Genomic DNA, 18,668 nt, shown 5'->3' with positions numbered 1-18,668 from the left:
ATTACACCACCCTTCGTCCCCTGAATATATTATTATAAATATTACACCACCCTTTGTCCCCTGAATATATTATCATAAATATGTGTGTGGTGTGTGTAACAACTAACCTGTTTTAACCTGCACGAGTTCGGGAAGGGGGATAACTGGCTCAAAGTGAATATCGTCCGACATTGGCACAACTTCGTCATCATCGGCCTCCTGTGTCGTTGAAGTTGTCTTTGACCCAAACAACTGCTGACCAGCTCCCGACCACTTAAACGGTTTGGAGTCATCTAAACAAAGTCAAATATACAATGTACCATATAATACTAAAGTTATAGTTTGGTTTTGTTTAAACGACACCACTAGGGCACAATGATTTATTAATCATCGACTATTGGATGTCAAACATTTCGTAATTTTGGCGAATAGTCTTAGAGAAGAAACTTGCTACATTTTTCCATTAGTAGCAAGGGATCTTTTATACGCACCATCCCACAGACAGGATAGCACATACCATGGCCATTGATATACCAGTAGTCGTACATTGGCTGGAATGAGAAAGTCCAATGAGAACACTGACGGGGATCGATCCCAGACTGACCGCGCATCAGGCGAGCGTTTTACCACTGGGCTACATCGCCTACTATTCGTAAAACAAGACTCGTACAAAACTAGTTAAACATTATTTAAGAAAATTCCTTTTTTGAAAAAAAGGACTCCATATCATAACTAGCTAAAAATATTAATTAATAACTTACCTTTTTTAACACAAGACTGCACTTCAAAACTAATATTAAACAATACACGTTAATTACATTTGTTAAAAACAAGATACCAGAAAAAATACCTACTTAAATAATTTGGTTTATTCAACTTAATTATGTCATTCTTAAATCTTCTAGTAGGGCATTTCGATCGACACTACACATGTTGACTGGTGATTACCTTTGGCTTACCACACACACTACACAGTGAGCACCAACAAAACTGATTAATCGGCAATTTATTTCAGCTTTTTTTCTAAATTTTGATAAGACTTGCTCAGTACTGTGTGACATTAATTTAGCAAAAGAAAAAATCTGAGTTATTTTCATGTGCAATTAACCAATATTTAGTCTGCAGTCCGTGCAATTAACCAATATTTAGTCTGTAGTCCGTGCAATTAACCAATATTTAGTCTGTAGTCCGTGCAATTAACTGGATGTTTTGTAGTGTTAAAATAAGGGTAAATGGTTCCATGTTGGGTGAAAACAGTCATTTAACCGAATTATGCTATAAACCGATATACAAATAAGTGGAGTTGACTGTATTAGCTTTAGTAAAACAAGACACCACAGGAAAACTAGTTAAATATTAGTTAATAAATTACCTTCATTAAAACACGAAAACAAAAAAATTCCAGCAACTAGTTAAACATTAATGAATAAATTACCTTTCTTGAAACCAGGCCCTTTCAGCTGGGAGAAATCACTAAACCCAGACGTGGAAAACATCGGTCTGATTTCTAGAAGAAAAAACAAGAAGATGATGAAAAACAGAAAATAACCACTCAACGGCTTTTGTCGTTCCTAATTTTACATGAAAAGAAACCGGTTTTTTCACTTGACTATGCCATAACTGTTGACTATGTTTTAACTGTCAAAATGTTCACATAGTCTTCCACTTTTTTTTCTTCAAATTATTACATTCCATGGTTTCAACAAGTTTTCTAAAAACATTTTGCAAGACTACTGTCACTTCCATCCAAATAACACCTCAGCACAATTCAAACTATAATAGCTGTTTGGTATCTAATATGTGGGTTTGTTGGGGGTTTTTTTGTGGGGTTTGGGGTTTTTTTTTGGTTAAGTTGGGTTTTTTTTTTTTGGTTTTTTTTTTTTTGGGGGGGGGGGGGGTTGGATGAGGTAATGGTTGGGATGGGATCACAAACAAAATAAATCATTTGTCCCATCAGGCGAGTGCTGTACTACTGAACTACATACAAATGAGTTACGGTAGTACTAAACCAAATAACTTCCGGCTGGGTCAAAGTTCGAGGTGTACCCAACTTTTCATTGAGAAGTGAACACCACAAGTCCTGTGATTGGTGATAAATGTATGTTGGTTGTAAAAAAAAAAAAAAAGTTTCATCTGGGTAAAAAAAAAAAAAATGCAATTTTATTTCATCTAGTACCACTGTGTCAAGTAGCCTTATACCTGTAAAAATCAGTACTCTACTCTAAGGTAGACATAGACACTACCCGTTATCTCAGAAACGAGCAGCTTGAACCCCCATTTTTTTAAATTCACTTTAAGGGTGAGGGGTGGTAGTATTTATATCCGTTTATGTCGATTGATACGATGCAGGTAGGAGTTTTAGCCACATATGTTACTATTGTCATCTATGGGATTTGATTTAGTAGTATACACCGTTCAAGGGTTTTGATCCTCAAGACATATTAGGCTGCATTCAACACATTTTATTTACGGTTATATGGCATCAGACATATGGTCAAGGACCACACAGATATTGAGAGAGGAAACCTATCCCACACACATATATACCAGTCATGGTGCACTGGCTGGAACAAGAAATAGCCCAATGGGCCCACCGACGAGGATCGATCCCAGAGCGACCGCGCTTTACCACTGGGCTACGTAATACCTTTAAGAGTTAAAGTATCTAACTACACACCTTGGGAGTCTAGCTGGTCACTGTAAAGTTGGTTCCCTTTGTCCCCAACTGTTTGACCAAACACTGGAACAATTTGTTGTTCAACATCTGTTTTAAAAAACAAATTATACAAACAAAAATCAAAGACAAATAAAACCATAAACTTTCCAGACAGATTTTTTAGCATCGTGTAACTTTGAAGGAAGGAAAGGCTTTATTTAACGACGCACTCAACACATTTTATTTACGGTTATATGGCATCAAATATATGGTTAAGGACCACACAGATATAGAGGAAACCCGCTGTCACCACTTCATGAGCTACTCTATTCGATTAGCAGCAAGGGAGCTTTTATATGCCCCATCCCAAAGACAGGTTAGTACATACCACAGCCTTTGTTACACTAGTTGTGGAGCACTAGCTGGAACGAGAAATAGCCCAATTGGTCCACCGACGGGGATCGATCCTAGACCGACCGCGCATCAAGCGAACACTTTACCACTGGGCTACGTCCCGCCCTAAACTCAAAACAGGGTCTTGATGCTAGCATTTCCTGCAACACAAGATTTTCTAAAATACCTTTAAAAAATGCATCCTGTTGAATTATTAGAATTTTTAATAATTCAGGCCACATAATTTTAAAGCTATTTTAGCATTACGATATCATAAAAACCTTCGTAGGCTATGAGGTCCCTGCAACACACATCACAGCCCTCGGTTTTACGATATCGTAGCGCTAAGAAAACTTCAAAAATATGGGTGCTAGTGAGCTTCAAGGGCATTCCCTACAATAAATAGTTTTGGGCTGTGAGTACCGGAAGAATTTGCAAAACATTTCAGGTGAAAGGAAAGGAAATGTTTTATTTAACGACGCACTCAACACATTTTATTTATGGTTATATGGCGTCAGACATATATTTACGGACCACACAAATATTGAGAGAGGAAACCCATCCCAAACATATATACCAGTCATGGTGCACTGGCTGGAACGAGAAATAGCCCAATGGGCCCACCGACGAGGATCGATCCCAGAGCGACCGCGCTTTACCACTGGGCTACGTAATACCTTTAAGAGTTAAAGTATCTAACTACACACCTTGGGAGTCTAGCTGGTCACTGTAAAGTCGGTTCCCTTTGTCCCCAACCGTTTGACCAAACACTGGAACAATCTGTTGTTCAACATCTGTTTTAAAAAACAAATTATACAAACAAAAATCAAAGACAAATAAAACCATAAACTTTCCAGACAGTTTTTTTAAGATCGTGTAACTTTGAACGAAGGAAAGGCTTTATTTAACGACGCACTCAACACATTTTATTTACAGTTATATGGCGTCAGATATATGGTTAAGGACCACACATATAGAGGAAACCCGCTGTCGCCACTTCATGAGCTACTCTATTCGATTAGCAGCAAGGGAGCTTTCATATACCTCATCCCACAGATAGGATAGTACATACCACAGCCTTTGTTACACCAGTTGTGGAGCACTGGCTGGAGCGAGAGATAGCCCAATGGGTCCACCGATGGGGATCGATCCTATACCGACCGCGCATCAAGCGAATGCTTTACCACTGGGCTACATCTCACCCCATTTCAGGTGACTACTAGAGAGAGAAAATTATTGTTTCTTGCAAGATGTTTTAATCAGAAACACCATATCATGTCGTAAGCAGGTCTAATGCCTTTAAGAGTTAAAATACATGTATCTAACTACATACCTTGGGAGTCTAGCTGGTCACTGTAAAGTCTGTTCCCTTTGTCCCCAACTGTTTGACCAAACACTGGAACAATTGGTTGTTCAACATCTGTTTTCAAAAAAAAAAAAATCAAAGACAAATAAAACATCCAAACCAAACCTTTTCCAAACAGATTTTTTAAGACCGTGTAACTTTGAAATTAAATAATTAACAATTAATGTAGATTGTTTAACTCAACCTACCATTTCAGTTTAGTCAGTTGGAAAGTATTTTATTCTTAAGTATTTTATTTTATGTTCTAAGCCTGTCACTACAGGGAAACAAAATAAAGAAAAGAAAAAATATGAACACAGTTAACAAGAAATTTGTAATGAATTAAGCGGAGTTTTTTTTTTTTACTGACAAACCTCTTGAGTTGAACTCTTCACTATACAGTTTGTTTCCTTTATCTCCAGTAACCTCGGCAGAATCAGGGACAATGGCAGACTCTACATCTATGAAAATACAAGACAATCAATTTAAGTTTTGTGTTGGAAAAATAACAAAGTAAATTATAAGATTCACTGTCACCTATTTCAATTAGGATAAAGAGAATAGGAATGTATGAGTCATCAATTTCATTATGTAATAAAACAATTAATTATTGACCATACATTTAATGGACCCAAGAAATTGACATTGACATCACACTAGTCAAGCAAGCACCACTTGTGTGATATGAGTATATACTGCACTCATAAATCATATTCGTCTCATCATCACTCACCACAACCCCACCCCCCCTCCACCCTCAAGAAAATATCTTCTGTATAATTATTTTAATTTGCAAATGGATTGTATGTTTTACGAACCTCTCGAGTCGAGCTTTGCAGTATAAATTCTGTTTCCTTTATCTCCAGTATCCTGCGCAGACTCCGGGACGACCGCCATCTCAACATCTACCAAACAAACAGACATTCTTTAGTGCTTAAATAACAACAAATCTACTGCATGACAGCTACATCACAACAAATATCTAGCCTGATATAAAAATAATTACTTCAACCGTGCTGTCCCAGTGTGCTCATTATTTTTTTATAAAGTAGGGGCTGTTGCTGACATGTTTGCTTCTATATAGATCTAATGTACAAAGTGAGGTGTGTAACGTTAAGCATGAAAAGTAGGTACGAGTAAGCTGAAAATTCATCACCTGTTGTTCTTGTTTAATGTTTGATCTGTAGTGTTAATAGTTTACGTTGTTTTAGGTTTAATTTACCGTGGCTTAATTTCTCAAAATAAAATTATATACATCAGAGATGACAGTGTGTTAAGAAAAGAAGAAAAAAATTGGGAAATTTTAATATTGGATGTCGGGTACTGCGATTAGTCCTGAACCTTCCGCCTATTAAAGTAAAGAGAATTCAAGAGACATCACTGATAATCAGGTGTTGTAATCTGTCGCATTTTGCATTATTCTTGCAAATTAATTTTATCTGAATAAATATAGAGTAAAACAGAACATTGTCCAATATGTTTAATTCTTTAACATTTGGACTATTCTCCGAGTGGGTACAACATCCATTTTGATTGTTGACCTCTAACTACAACCATTTCAAAATGTTTATGCTGATTTATAACATTGTTTAATATTCTTTTTATATATAACAGACGTTGTTCAAGGTGGTCCTATCATTAAGTATCAGTTAAAGCAGTAAAATCTAGACAATGTTTTCAAACAAATATGTTCAAAACGGAAGTAACCAAGAAGTTGTAATGATCTAAAATGGCAGCTCTCATTCAGAATGCATTTAAAACATCAGCCGAAACCAGAAAGGGAAATAATATTGCACGTTATGACAAAGAATACGGAAAATTTTGGACAACTTCGATCAGTATCAGTACATGTAATAGAAAGTCACATTCGATCAGTATCGATCAGTACATGTAATAGAAAGTCACATTCGATCAGTATCAGTACAGTATCAGATCACAGTACATGTAATAGATCAGTATCAGTACATGTAATCAATTCGATCAGTATCATTGTAATAGAAAGTCACATTCGATCAGTATCAGTACATGTAATAGAAAGTCACATTCGATCAGTATCAGTACATGTAATCAGATACAGTATGTAATAGAAAGTCACATTCGATCAGTATCAGTACATGTAATAGAAAGTCACATTCGATCAGTATCAGTACATGTAATATAAAGTCACATTCGATCAGTATCAGTACATGTAATAGAAAGTCACATTCGATCAGTATCATACATGTAATCATTCGATCAATCAGTACATGTAATAGAGAAAGTCATTCATTCGATACAGTATCACATTCGATCAGTATCAGTACATGTAATAGAAAGTCACATTCGATCAGTATCAGTACATGTAATAGAAAGTCGATCAGTATCAGTACATGTAATAGAAAGTCGCATTCGATCAGTATCAGTACATGTAATAGAAAGTCACATTCGATCAGTATCAGTACATGTAATAGAAAGTCGCATTCGATCAGTATCAGTACATGTAATCACATTCGATCAGTATCAGTACATGTAATAGAAAGTCACATTCGATCAGTATCTGTACATGTAATCACATTCGATCAGTATCAGTACATGTAATAGAAAGTCACATTCGATCAGTATCAGTACATGTAATAGAAAGTCGCATTCGATCAGTATCAGTACATGTAATAGAAAGTCACATTCGATCAGTATCAGTACATGTAATAGAAAGTCACATTCGATCAGTATCAGTACATGTAATAGAAAGTCACATTCGATCAGTATCAGTACATGTAATCACATTCGATCAGTATCAGTACATGTAATAGAAAGTCGCATTCGATCAGTATCAGTACATGTAATCAGAAAGTCAGTACATGTAATAGAAAGTCGATTCGATCAGTATCAGTACATGTAATCAAAGTCGCATTCGATCAGTATCAGTACATGTAATAGAATTTCGATCAGTATCAGTACATGTAATAGAAAGTCGATTCATCAGTATCAGTACATGTAATAGAAAGTCACATTCGATCAGTATCAGTACATGTAATCAGTAAAATAGAAAGTCGCATTCGATCAGTATCAGTACATGTAATCACATTCGATCAGTATCAGTACATGTAATCACATTCGATCAGTATCAGTACATGTAATAGAAAGTCACATTCGATCAGTATCAGTACATGTAATAGAAAGTCACATTCGATCAGTATCAGTACATGTAATAGAAAGTCGCATTCGATCAGTATCAGTACATGTAATAGAAAGTCACATTCGATCAGTATCAGTACATGTAATAGAAAGTCGCATTCGATCAGTATCAGTACATGTAATAGAAAGTCACATTCGATCAGTATCAGTACATGTAATAGAAAGTCACATTCGATCAGTATCAGTACATGTAATAGAAAGTCACATTCGATCAGTATCAGTACATGTAATAGAAAGTCACATTCGATCAGTATCAGTACATGTAATAGAAAGTCATTCGATCAGTATCAGTACATGTAATAGAAAGTCACATTCGATCAGTATCAGTACATGTAATAGAAAGTCGATTCGATCAGTATCAGTACATGTAATAGAAAGTCGATCAGTATCAGTACATGTAATAGAAAGTCACATTCGATCAGTATCAGTACATGTAATAGAAAGTCGCATTCGATCAGTATCAGTACATGTAATAGAAAGTCGCATTCGATCAGTATCAGTACATGTAATAGAAAGTCACATTCGATCATCAGTACATCAGTACATGTAATAGAAAGTCGCATTCGATCAGTATCAGTACATGTAATAGAAAGTCACATTCGATCAGTATCAGTACATGTAATAGAAAGTCATGTAATAGAAAGTCATTCGATCAGTATCAGTACATGAAAGTCACATTCGATCAGTATCAGTACATGTAATAGAAAGTCATTCATTCGATCAGTATCAGTACATGTAATAGAAAGTCACATTCGATCAGTATCAGTACATGTAATAGAAAGTCGATCAGTATCAGTACATGTAATAGAAAGTCACATTCGATCAGTATCAGTACATGTAATAGAAAGTCACATTCGATCAGTATCAGTACATGTAATAGAAAGTCACATTCGATCAGTATCAGTACATGTAATAGAAAGTCGCATTCGATCAGTATCAGTACATGTAATACATTCGAAAGTCGCATTCGATCAGTATCAGTACATGTAATAGAAAGTCGATTCAGTATCAGTACATGTAATAGAAAGTCACATTCGATCAGTATCAGTACATGTAATAGAAAGTCACATTCGATCAGTATCAGTACATGTAATAGAAAGTCACATTCGATCAGTATCAGTACATGTAATAGAAAGTCACATTCGATCAGTATCAGTACATGTAATAGAAAGTCACATTCGATCAGTATCAGTACATGTAATAGAAAGTCACATTCGATCAGTATCAGTACATGTAATAGAAAGTCGCATTCGATCAGTATCAGTACATGTAATAGAAAGTCACATTCGATCAGTATCAGTACATGTAATAGAAAGTCACATTCGATCAGTATCAGTACATGTAATAGAAAGTCGCATTCGATCAGTATCAGTACATGTAATAAAGTCGCATTCGATCAGTATCAGTACATGTAATCACATTCGATCAGTATCAGTACATGTAATCACATTCGATCAGTATCAGTACATGTAATAGAAAGTCACATTCGATCAGTATCAGTACATGTAATAGAAAGTCACATTCGATCAGTATCAGTACATGTAATAGAAAGTCGCATTCGATCAGTATCAGTACATGTAATAGAAAGTCACATTCGATCAGTATCAGTACATGTAATAGAAAGTCACATTCGATCAGTATCAGTACATGTAATAGAAAGTCACATTCGATCAGTATCAGTACATGTAATAGAAAGTCACATTCGATCAGTATCAGTACATGTAATAAAGTCGCATTCGATCAGTATCAGTACATGTAATAGAAAGTCACATTCGATCAGTATCAGTACATGTAATAGAAAGTCGCATTCGATCAGTATCAGTACATGTAATAGAAAGTCACATTCGATCAGTATCAGTACATGTAATAGAAAGTCACATTCGATCAGTATCAGTACATGTAATAGAAAGTCATTCGATCAGTATCAGTACATGTAATAGAAAGTCACATTCGATCAGTATCAGTACATTCGATCAGTATCAGTACATGTAATAGAAAGTCACATTCGATCAGTATCAGTACATGTAATCACATTCGATCAGTATCAGTACATGTAATAGAAAGTCGCATTCGATCAGTATCAGTACATGTAATCACATTCGATCAGTATCAGTACATGTAATAGAAAGTCACATTCGATCAGTATCAGTACATGTAATAGAAAGTCGCATTCGATCAGTATCAGTACATGTAATAGAAAGTCACATTCGATCAGTATCAGTACATGTAATAGAAAGTCGCATTCGATCAGTATCAGTACATGTAATATCAGTACATGTCACATTCGATCAGTATCAGTACATGTAATTAGATCAGTATCAGTACATGTAATAGAAAGTCACATTCGATCAGTATCAGTACATGTAATAGAAAGTCACATTCGATCAGTATCAGTACATGTAATAGAAAGTCACATTCGATCAGTATCAGTACATGTAATAGAAAGTCACATTCGATCAGTATCAGTACATGTAATAGAAAGTCGCATTCGATCAGTATCAGTACATGTAATCACATTCGATCAGTATCAGTACATGTAATAGAAAGTCGCATTCGATCAGTATCAGTACATGTAATCACATTCGATCAGTATCAGTACATGTAATAGAAAGTCACATTCGATCAGTATCAGTACATGTAATAGAAAGTCGCATTCGATCAGTATCAGTACATGTAATAGAAAGTCACATTCGATCAGTATCAGTACATGTAATCACATTCGATCAGTATCAGTACATGTAATAGAAAGTCACATTCGATCAGTATCAGTACATGTAATAGAAAGTCATTCGATCAGTATCAGTACATGTAATAGAAAGTCACATTCGATCAGTATCAGTACATGTAATAGAAAGTCACATTCGATCAGTATCAGTACATGTAATAGAAAGTCACATTCGATCAGTATCAGTACATGTAATAGAAAGTCACATTCGATCAGTATCAGTACATGTAATAGAAAGTCGCATTCGATCAGTATCAGTACATGTAATAGAAAGTCGCATTCGATCAGTATCAGTACATGTAATAGAAAGTCACATTCGATCAGTATCAGTACATGTAATAGAAAGTCGCATTCGATCAGTATCAGTACATGTAATAGAAAGTCACATTCGATCAGTATCAGTACATGTAATAGAAAGTCACATTCGATCAGTATCAGTACATGTAATAGAAAGTCATGTAATAGAAAGTCATTCGATCAGTATCAGTACATTCGATCAGTATCAGTACATGTAATCAAAGTCATTCGATCAGTATCAGTCATGTAATAGATTCGATCAGTATCAGTACATGTAATAGAAAGTCATGTAATAGAAAGTCACATTCGATCAGTATCAGTACATGTAATTCGATCAGTATCAGTACATGTAATCAGATTCGATCAGTATCAGTACATGTAATAGATCATTCGATCAGTATCAGTACATGTAATCACATTCGATCAGTATCAGTACATGTAATACATGTAAAGTCATTCATTCGATCAGTATCAGTACATGTAATAGAAAGTCACATTCGATCAGTATCAGTACATGTAATAGAAAGTCATTCGATCAGTATCAGTACATGTAATAGAAAGTCACATTCGATCAGTATCAGTACATGTAATAGAAAGTCACATTCGATCAGTATCAGTACATGTAATAGAAAGTCACATTCGATCAGTATCAGTACATGTAATAGAAAGTCATTCGATCAGTATCAGTACATGTAATAGAAAGTCGATCAGTATCTGTACATGTAATCACATTCGATCAGTATCAGTACATGTAATAGAAAGTCACATTCGATCAGTATCAGTACATGTAATAGAAAGTCGCATTCGATCAGTATCAGTACATGTAATAGAAAGTCACATTCGATCAGTATCAGTACATGTAATAGAAAGTCAAATTCGATCAGTATCAGTACATGTAATAGAAAGTCGCATTCGATCAGTATCAGTACATGTAATAGAAAGTCACATTCGATCAGTATCAGTACATGTAATAGAAAGTCACATTCGATCAGTATCAGTACATGTAATAGAAAGTCGCATTCGATCAGTATCAGTACATGTAATAGAAAGTCACATTCGATCAGTATCAGTACATGTAATAGAAAGTCACATTCGATCAGTATCAGTACATGTAATAGACATTCGATCAGTATCAGTACATGTAATCACATTCGATCAGTATCAGTACATGTAATAGAAAGTCACATTCGATCAGTATCAGTACATGTAATCACATTCGATCAGTATCAGTACATGTAATAGAAAGTCACATTCGATCAGTATCAGTACATGTAATAGAAAGTCGCATTCGATCAGTATCAGTACATGTAATCACATTCGATCAGTATCAGTCACATTCGATCAGTATCATTAATAGATCATTCGATCAGTACATGTAATAGAAAGTCACATTCGATCAGTATCAGTACATGTAATAGAAAGTCGCATTCGATCAGTATCAGTACATGTAATCACATTCGATCAGTATCAGTACATGTAATCACATTCGATCAGTATCGGTACATGTAATCACATTCGATCAGTATCAGTACATGTAATAGAAAGTCACATTCGATCAGTATCAGTACATGTAATAGAAAGTCACATTCGATCAGTATCAGTACATGTAATAGAAAGTCACATTCGATCAGTATCAGTACATGTAATAGAAAGTCACATTCGATCAGTATCAGTACATGTAATCACATTCGATCAGTATCAGTACATGTAATAGAAAGTCACATTCGATCAGTATCAGTACATGTAATAGAAAGTCACATTCGATCAGTATCAGTACATGTAATAGAAAGTCGCAATAGAAAGTCGCAATCAGAAAGTCACATTCGATCAGTATCAGTACATGTAATAGAAAGTCACATTCGATCAGTATCAGTACATGTAATAGATTCAATCAGTCATGTAATAGAAAGTCATTCGATCAGTATCAGTACATGTAATACATTCGATCAGTATCAGTACATTCGATCAGTATCAGTACATGTAATAGAAAGTCGCATTCGATCAGTATCAGTACATGTAATAGAAAGTCGCATTCGATCAGTATCAGTACATGTAATAGAAAGTCGCATTCGATCAGTATCAGTACATGTAATCACATTCGATCAGTATCAGTACATGTAATAGAAAGTCGCATTCGATCAGTATCAGTACATGTAATAGAAAGTCACATTCGATCAGTATCAGTACATGTAATCACATTCGATCAGTATCAGTACATGTAATAGAAAGTCATTCGATCAGTATCAGTACATGTAATCACATTCGATCAGTATCAGTACATGTAATAGAAAGTCACATTCGATCAGTATCAGTACATGTAATAGAAAGTCACATTCGATCAGTATCAGTACATGTAATAGAAAGTCACATTCGATCAGTATCAGTACATGTAATAGAAAGTCACATTCGATCAGTATCAGTACATGTAATAGAAAGTCACATTCGATCAGTATCAGTACATGTAATCACATTCGATCAGTATCAGTACATGTAATAGAAAGTCACATTCGATCAGTATCAGTACATGTAATCACATTCGATCAGTATCGGTACATGTAATTACATTCGATCAGTATCAGTACATGTAATAGAAAGTCACATTCGATCAGTATCAGTACATGTAATAGAAAGTCACATTCGATCAGTATCAGTACATGTAATAGAAAGTCACATTCGATCAGTATCAGTACATGTAATAGAAAGTCGCATTCGATCAGTATCAGTACATGTAATAGAAAGTCGCATTCGATCAGTATCAGTACATGTAATCACATTCGATCAGTATCAGTACATGTAATAGATCAGTATCAGTACATGTAATAGAAAGTCGCATTCGATCAGTATCAGTACATGTAATCACATTCGATCAGTATCAGTACGATCAGTATCAGTACATGTAATAGAAAGTCACATTCGATCAGTATCAGTACATGTAATAGAAAGTCACATTCGATCAGTATCAGTACATGTAATAGAAAGTCACATTCGATCAGTATCAGTACATGTAATAGAAAGTCACATTCGATCAGTATCAGTACATGTAATAGAAAGTCACATTCGATCAGTATCAGTACATGTAATAGAAAGTCACATTCGATCAGTATCAGTACATGTAATAGAAAGTCACATTCGATCAGTATCAGTACATGTAATAGAAAGTCACATTCGATCAGTATCAGTACATGTAAACTTCCTTGCCCGCGCTATTTGCTCTTCAGATGCCTTCTCCTCAAACAAGAATTCAACCTCTGAATTACCTGTATTAATTAGAAAAATACCACCTTTATAATACCTGTAATAACAAACCACCACATGTATAACAGAGGTCTGTATTAATGACAAAAACCTCCTCTATAACTGTATTAATGACAAAAAACCTCCTCTATAACTGTATTAATGACAAAAACCTCCTCTATAACTGTATTAAAGACAAAAACCTCCTCTATAAATTCTGTATTAATGACAAACACCTCCTCTACAAGTTCTGTATTAAAGACAGAAACCTCCTGTATAACTAACTGTATTAATGACAAAAACACCTGTTTAAATTGCACTTAATAAGAAAGACCATTTGTGTTATTTCCAAAAGGCTATAATACTTCTATTTGTGTAAAATTCAGACAGAAATCATTCACAAAAATACACTTATAGTGGACATTGAGACTACTGTGTAAAAACCATTTTCTCTCATCACTAAATACATAAGATAGAGCTATCCCATGAAAGACAGCTTTGAAATACTTTTTTTTTCCTCTCATCCTCGGGTATATGGGACAGAGCTATCCCATGAAAGAAAGCTATATAAGAAATTTTTATCCTACATGTGATATCACGCATACTCGTTTAACACGTTGTTGGTAATATATGACGGCATATTAATGTGAGATTGTGATGTGAGGTCATTAGAGAGTTTTAAATTAATATTTTGTTATTAAAACCTTCATTATAAAAGCAATCTTGTTAATTTGTAGTGTGAAATTGTATTTAACACATGAAACAAACACAACTAATATGACAGTGTCATTTATTTATAATAATATGTAACTTTTTTCAGCCATCGTTGTCTGTTTATGTAAAACAATAGTTTATTTACCGAATGGATGAGAGAAAAAGACATCACAATATGCAACCATGTGAGATAAAAAAAAAAAAAAAAAAAAGTATACTGTCAATAGGGTTGACATTCACCCGACCTTAGGTGTTCTTTTTCTAATTCACATATGCAGGCTTCTAGAATGTTTTTTTAAATCCACTAGCCATGGGATCAGTGATTAAAAAGATTTACTAGCCATGATTAAATATTCACTAGCCCTACTTTACTTTAAGTCAATACAATTTTAATAAATAATAGTAATAATCAGATATATCACCTAAAGAGGGAGATAGTGCTTAAAAACACTAACATTGGGGGTTGGGATGGGGTCAGGATATTCATATTTACAAAATATACTTAACTGCAACATTTGACAATTTTATTTTGAACTAGCCGTCAGGCATGGCAATAGTAGTTATTTACTAGTCCAACATTGAATATCACTAGCAATGGCAGTGGGGCTACCATAATCTAGAAGCCCTGACATATGACAGTATATGATGGGAGTCTTATAATGCACTAACCTGCGGAGTCGAGCTGGGCACTGTAGATTTTATTTCCTTTATCTCCAGTCACCTGCTGTGACGCTGGAACCACAGGCTCCTCAACACCTACAGAATGGGACATGGAAAACATAGAAACATATTCGTCGATCACCAATTCCCCACGCTAAATTTATGCAAGGCCTGAAAAAACTATGTGTTTCCGTGAATGTGCCGAAAACAATAAGGTTGGGTCGGCCAGGTTTGGTTTTGTGTGTGCTCTTTTCACCTATACAGAAAACCTAGAAACATATTCGTAGATCACCATTTTTTTTTACGTCCAATGAAACAGTAGGCTGAAAGATTATACATCTAGAGTTTTGATTAACAATACCACAAGAGCACAGTAATAAAACTTTTTTCAGCCATATTGGTCTATCCATGTAAAATAATAGTTTATTTACCAAATGGATGAGACAGAAAAAGACTTCATAATAAGTACTAACCTGCAGAGTCGAGCTGGGTACTGTAGATTTTATTTCCTTTATCTCCAGTCACCTGCTGTGACGCTGGAACCACAGGCTCCTCAACACCTGTAGAATGGGACAAGGAAAACCTAGAAATATGTTCGTCGATCACCAATTCCTCAGGCTGAATTTATGTAAGGCCTAAAAAAACTATGTGTTTCCGTGAATGTGCCGAAAACAATAAGGTAGGGTCGGCCAGGTTTGGTTTTTTGTGTGCTCTTTTCACCTATATTTTTTTTATATGTAGGGTCTGTCCTTTTTTCTCGGTAGGGTCAGGTTCCAGGAAGCAATATTTTTTAGGTTGTTTTTTTTTACACCCAAATAGTAGTTTGAAAGATTATACATCCAGCTAGTTCAGCCATCTTTGTTTGTTCGTGTAAAATAATGGTTTATATACTGAATGAATGTGATGGTGGTGTACGTTTTATATCTCACATGACCACATATGATGGAGTCTTATAATCTTTCATGAGCTATGACGTAATAAGTGTTTATGTCATTGGTAATATATGAAGTCATATTAATGTGATTGATCATGTGATGTCATCAGAAATTTTGTGATCAAAGCTTTTATATTAAAAGCTCTTATTAATTTGTAAAGTTAAATTGTATTTAACACATAAAACAAACAATATGACATTCTCATTTATTTATGATAAAATGTAACTTTTTTCCGCCATCTTTGTCTGTTTGTGTAATATAATAATAGTTTATTTATGATAAAAAAAAATACTTTTTCAACCATCTTTGTCTGTTTATGTAAAACAATAGTTTATTTACCGCATGGATGAGAGAGAAAAAGACTTCACAATATGCAACCATGTGGGATAAAAAAAAAAAGTACACTGTCGGGTGTGGAAATATCAATAGTGTTGACATTCACCCGACCTTTGGTGTACTTTTTCTAATTCACATATGACAGCATATGATGGGAGTCTCATAATGCACTAACCTGCGGAGTCGAGCTGGGCACTGTAGATTTTATTTCCTTTATCTCCAGTCACCTGCTGTGACGCTGGAACCACAGGCTCCTCAACACCTAAAGAATGGGAGAAAGAAAAACTAGAAACATATTCGTAGATCACCAATTCCTCAGGCTGAATTGATGAAACGCCTGAAAAAACTAAACTGTGTTTTTCCGTGAATGTTCCGAAAACAATAAGGTAGGGTTGGCCAGGTTTGTTTTTTAGTTTTAGTTTATTTACCAAATGGATGAGACAGAAAAAGACTTCATAATAAGTACTAACCTGCGGAGTCAAGCTGGGCACTGTAGATTTTATTTCCTTTATCTCCAGTCACCTGCTGTGACGCTGGAACCACAGGCTCCTCAACACCTATAGAATGGGACAAGGAAAACCTAGAAATATGTTCGTCGATCACCAATTGCTCAGGCTGAATTTATGTAAGGCCTAAAAAACTATGTGTTTCCGTGAATGTGCCGAAAACAATACGGTAGGGTCGGCCAGGTTTGGTTTTTTGTGTGCTCTTTTCACCTATATTTTTTTTATATGTAGGGTCTGTCCTTTTTTCTCGGTAGGGCATTTAAAATTCTTCAGAGTGTTTTTGAGGTTCCAGGAAGCAATATTTTTTAGGTTGTTTTTTTTACACCCAAATAGTAGGTTGAAAGATTATACATCCAGCTAGTTCAGCCATCTGTTTGTTCGTGTAAAATAATGGTTTATATACTGAATGAATGTGATGGTGGTGTACGTTTTATATTTCACATGACCACATATGATGGAGTCTTATAATCTTTCATGAGCTATGACGTAATAAGTGTTTATGTCATTGGTAATATATGACGTCATATTAATGTGATTGATCATGTGATGTCATCAGAAATTTTGTGATCAAAGCTTTTATATTAAAAGCTATCTTATTAATTTGTAATGTTAAATTGTATTTAACACATAAAACAAACAATATGACATTCTCATTTATTTATGATAAAATGTAACTTTTTTCCCGCCATCTTTGTCTGTTTGTGTAATATAATAATAGTTTATTTATGATAAAAATTTTACTTTTTCAACCATCTTTGTCTGTTTATGTAAAACAATAGTTTATTTACCGCATGGATGAGAGAGAAAAAGACTTCACAATATGCAACCATGTGGGATAAAAAAAAAAGTACACTGTTGGGTGTGGAAATATCAATAGTGTTGACATTCACCCGACCTTTGGTATACTTTTTCTAATTCACATATGACAGCATATGATGGGAGTCTCATAATGCACTAACCTGCGGAGTCGAGCTGGGCACTGTAGATTTTATTTCCTTTATCTCCAGTCACCTGCTGTGACGCTGGAACCATAGGCTCCTCAACACCTAAAGAATGGGAGAAAGAAAAACTAGAAACATATTCGTAGATCACCAATTCCTCAGGCTGAATTGATGAAACGCCTGAAAAAACTAAACTGTGTTTCCGTGAATGTGCCGAAAACAATAAGGTAGGGTCGGCCAGGTTTGTTTTTCAGGTTTAGTTTATTTACCAAATGGATGAGACAGAAAAAGACTTCATAATAAGTACTAACCTGCGGAGTCAAGCTGGGCACTGTAGATTTTATTTCCTTTATCTCCAGTCACCTGCTGTGACGTTTCAACCACAGGATCCTCAACACCTACATAATGGGGAAAAGGAAAACCTAGAAACATATTGGTAGATCACCAATTCCTCAGGCTGAATTTATGCAAGGCCTTACAAAACTAATGACAAAAACCTCCTCTATAACTCTATTAATAAAAAAAACCCTCCTCTACAAGTTCTGTATTAAAGACAAAAACCTCCTGTATAACTGTATTAAAGACAAAAACCTCCTGTATAACTGTATTAATGACAAAAACCTCCTGTATAACTGTATTAATGACAAAAACCTCCTGTATAACTGTATTAATGACAAAAACCTCTAACTGTATTAATGACAAAAACCTTCTCTATAACTGGATTAATGACAAAAACCTCCTCTATAACTGGATTAATGACAAAAACGCCTGTT

At 35.0% G+C, this 18,668-nt stretch overlaps 1 protein-coding gene across 3 annotated transcripts in view; it reads right to left on the bottom strand.

Moving 5' to 3' along the window:
- The window catches only part of LOC121370592 (RANBP2-like and GRIP domain-containing protein 8), a 104,373-nt gene that overhangs the window by 13,386 nt on the left and 72,319 nt on the right, over positions 1 to 18,668 (bottom strand). For 2 of the 3 annotated variants that reach the window (XM_041495928.1, XM_041495920.1), the window contains exons 24-29: positions 18,207 to 18,293; positions 17,914 to 18,000; positions 16,919 to 17,005; positions 16,624 to 16,710; positions 15,651 to 15,737; positions 15,187 to 15,273 (exon numbers count right to left, since the gene is read on the bottom strand). In XM_041495928.1, coding sequence (XP_041351862.1) covers positions 15,187 to 15,273; positions 15,651 to 15,737; positions 16,624 to 16,710; positions 16,919 to 17,005; positions 17,914 to 18,000; positions 18,207 to 18,293 — 522 coding nt within the window. The remainder of the gene's footprint in view (positions 1 to 15,186; positions 15,274 to 15,650; positions 15,738 to 16,623; positions 16,711 to 16,918; positions 17,006 to 17,913; positions 18,001 to 18,206; positions 18,294 to 18,668) is intronic. The other variant, XM_041495938.1, reaches the window with a different exon arrangement.

Source organism: Gigantopelta aegis, chromosome 1, assembly GCF_016097555.1.
Source record: "Gigantopelta aegis isolate Gae_Host chromosome 1, Gae_host_genome, whole genome shotgun sequence".
Lineage (NCBI taxonomy): Eukaryota > Metazoa > Mollusca > Gastropoda > Neomphalida > Peltospiridae > Gigantopelta > Gigantopelta aegis.
The sequence above is the reverse complement of the archived record's forward strand: the minus strand, read 5'-3'. Positions and strand labels throughout refer to the sequence as shown.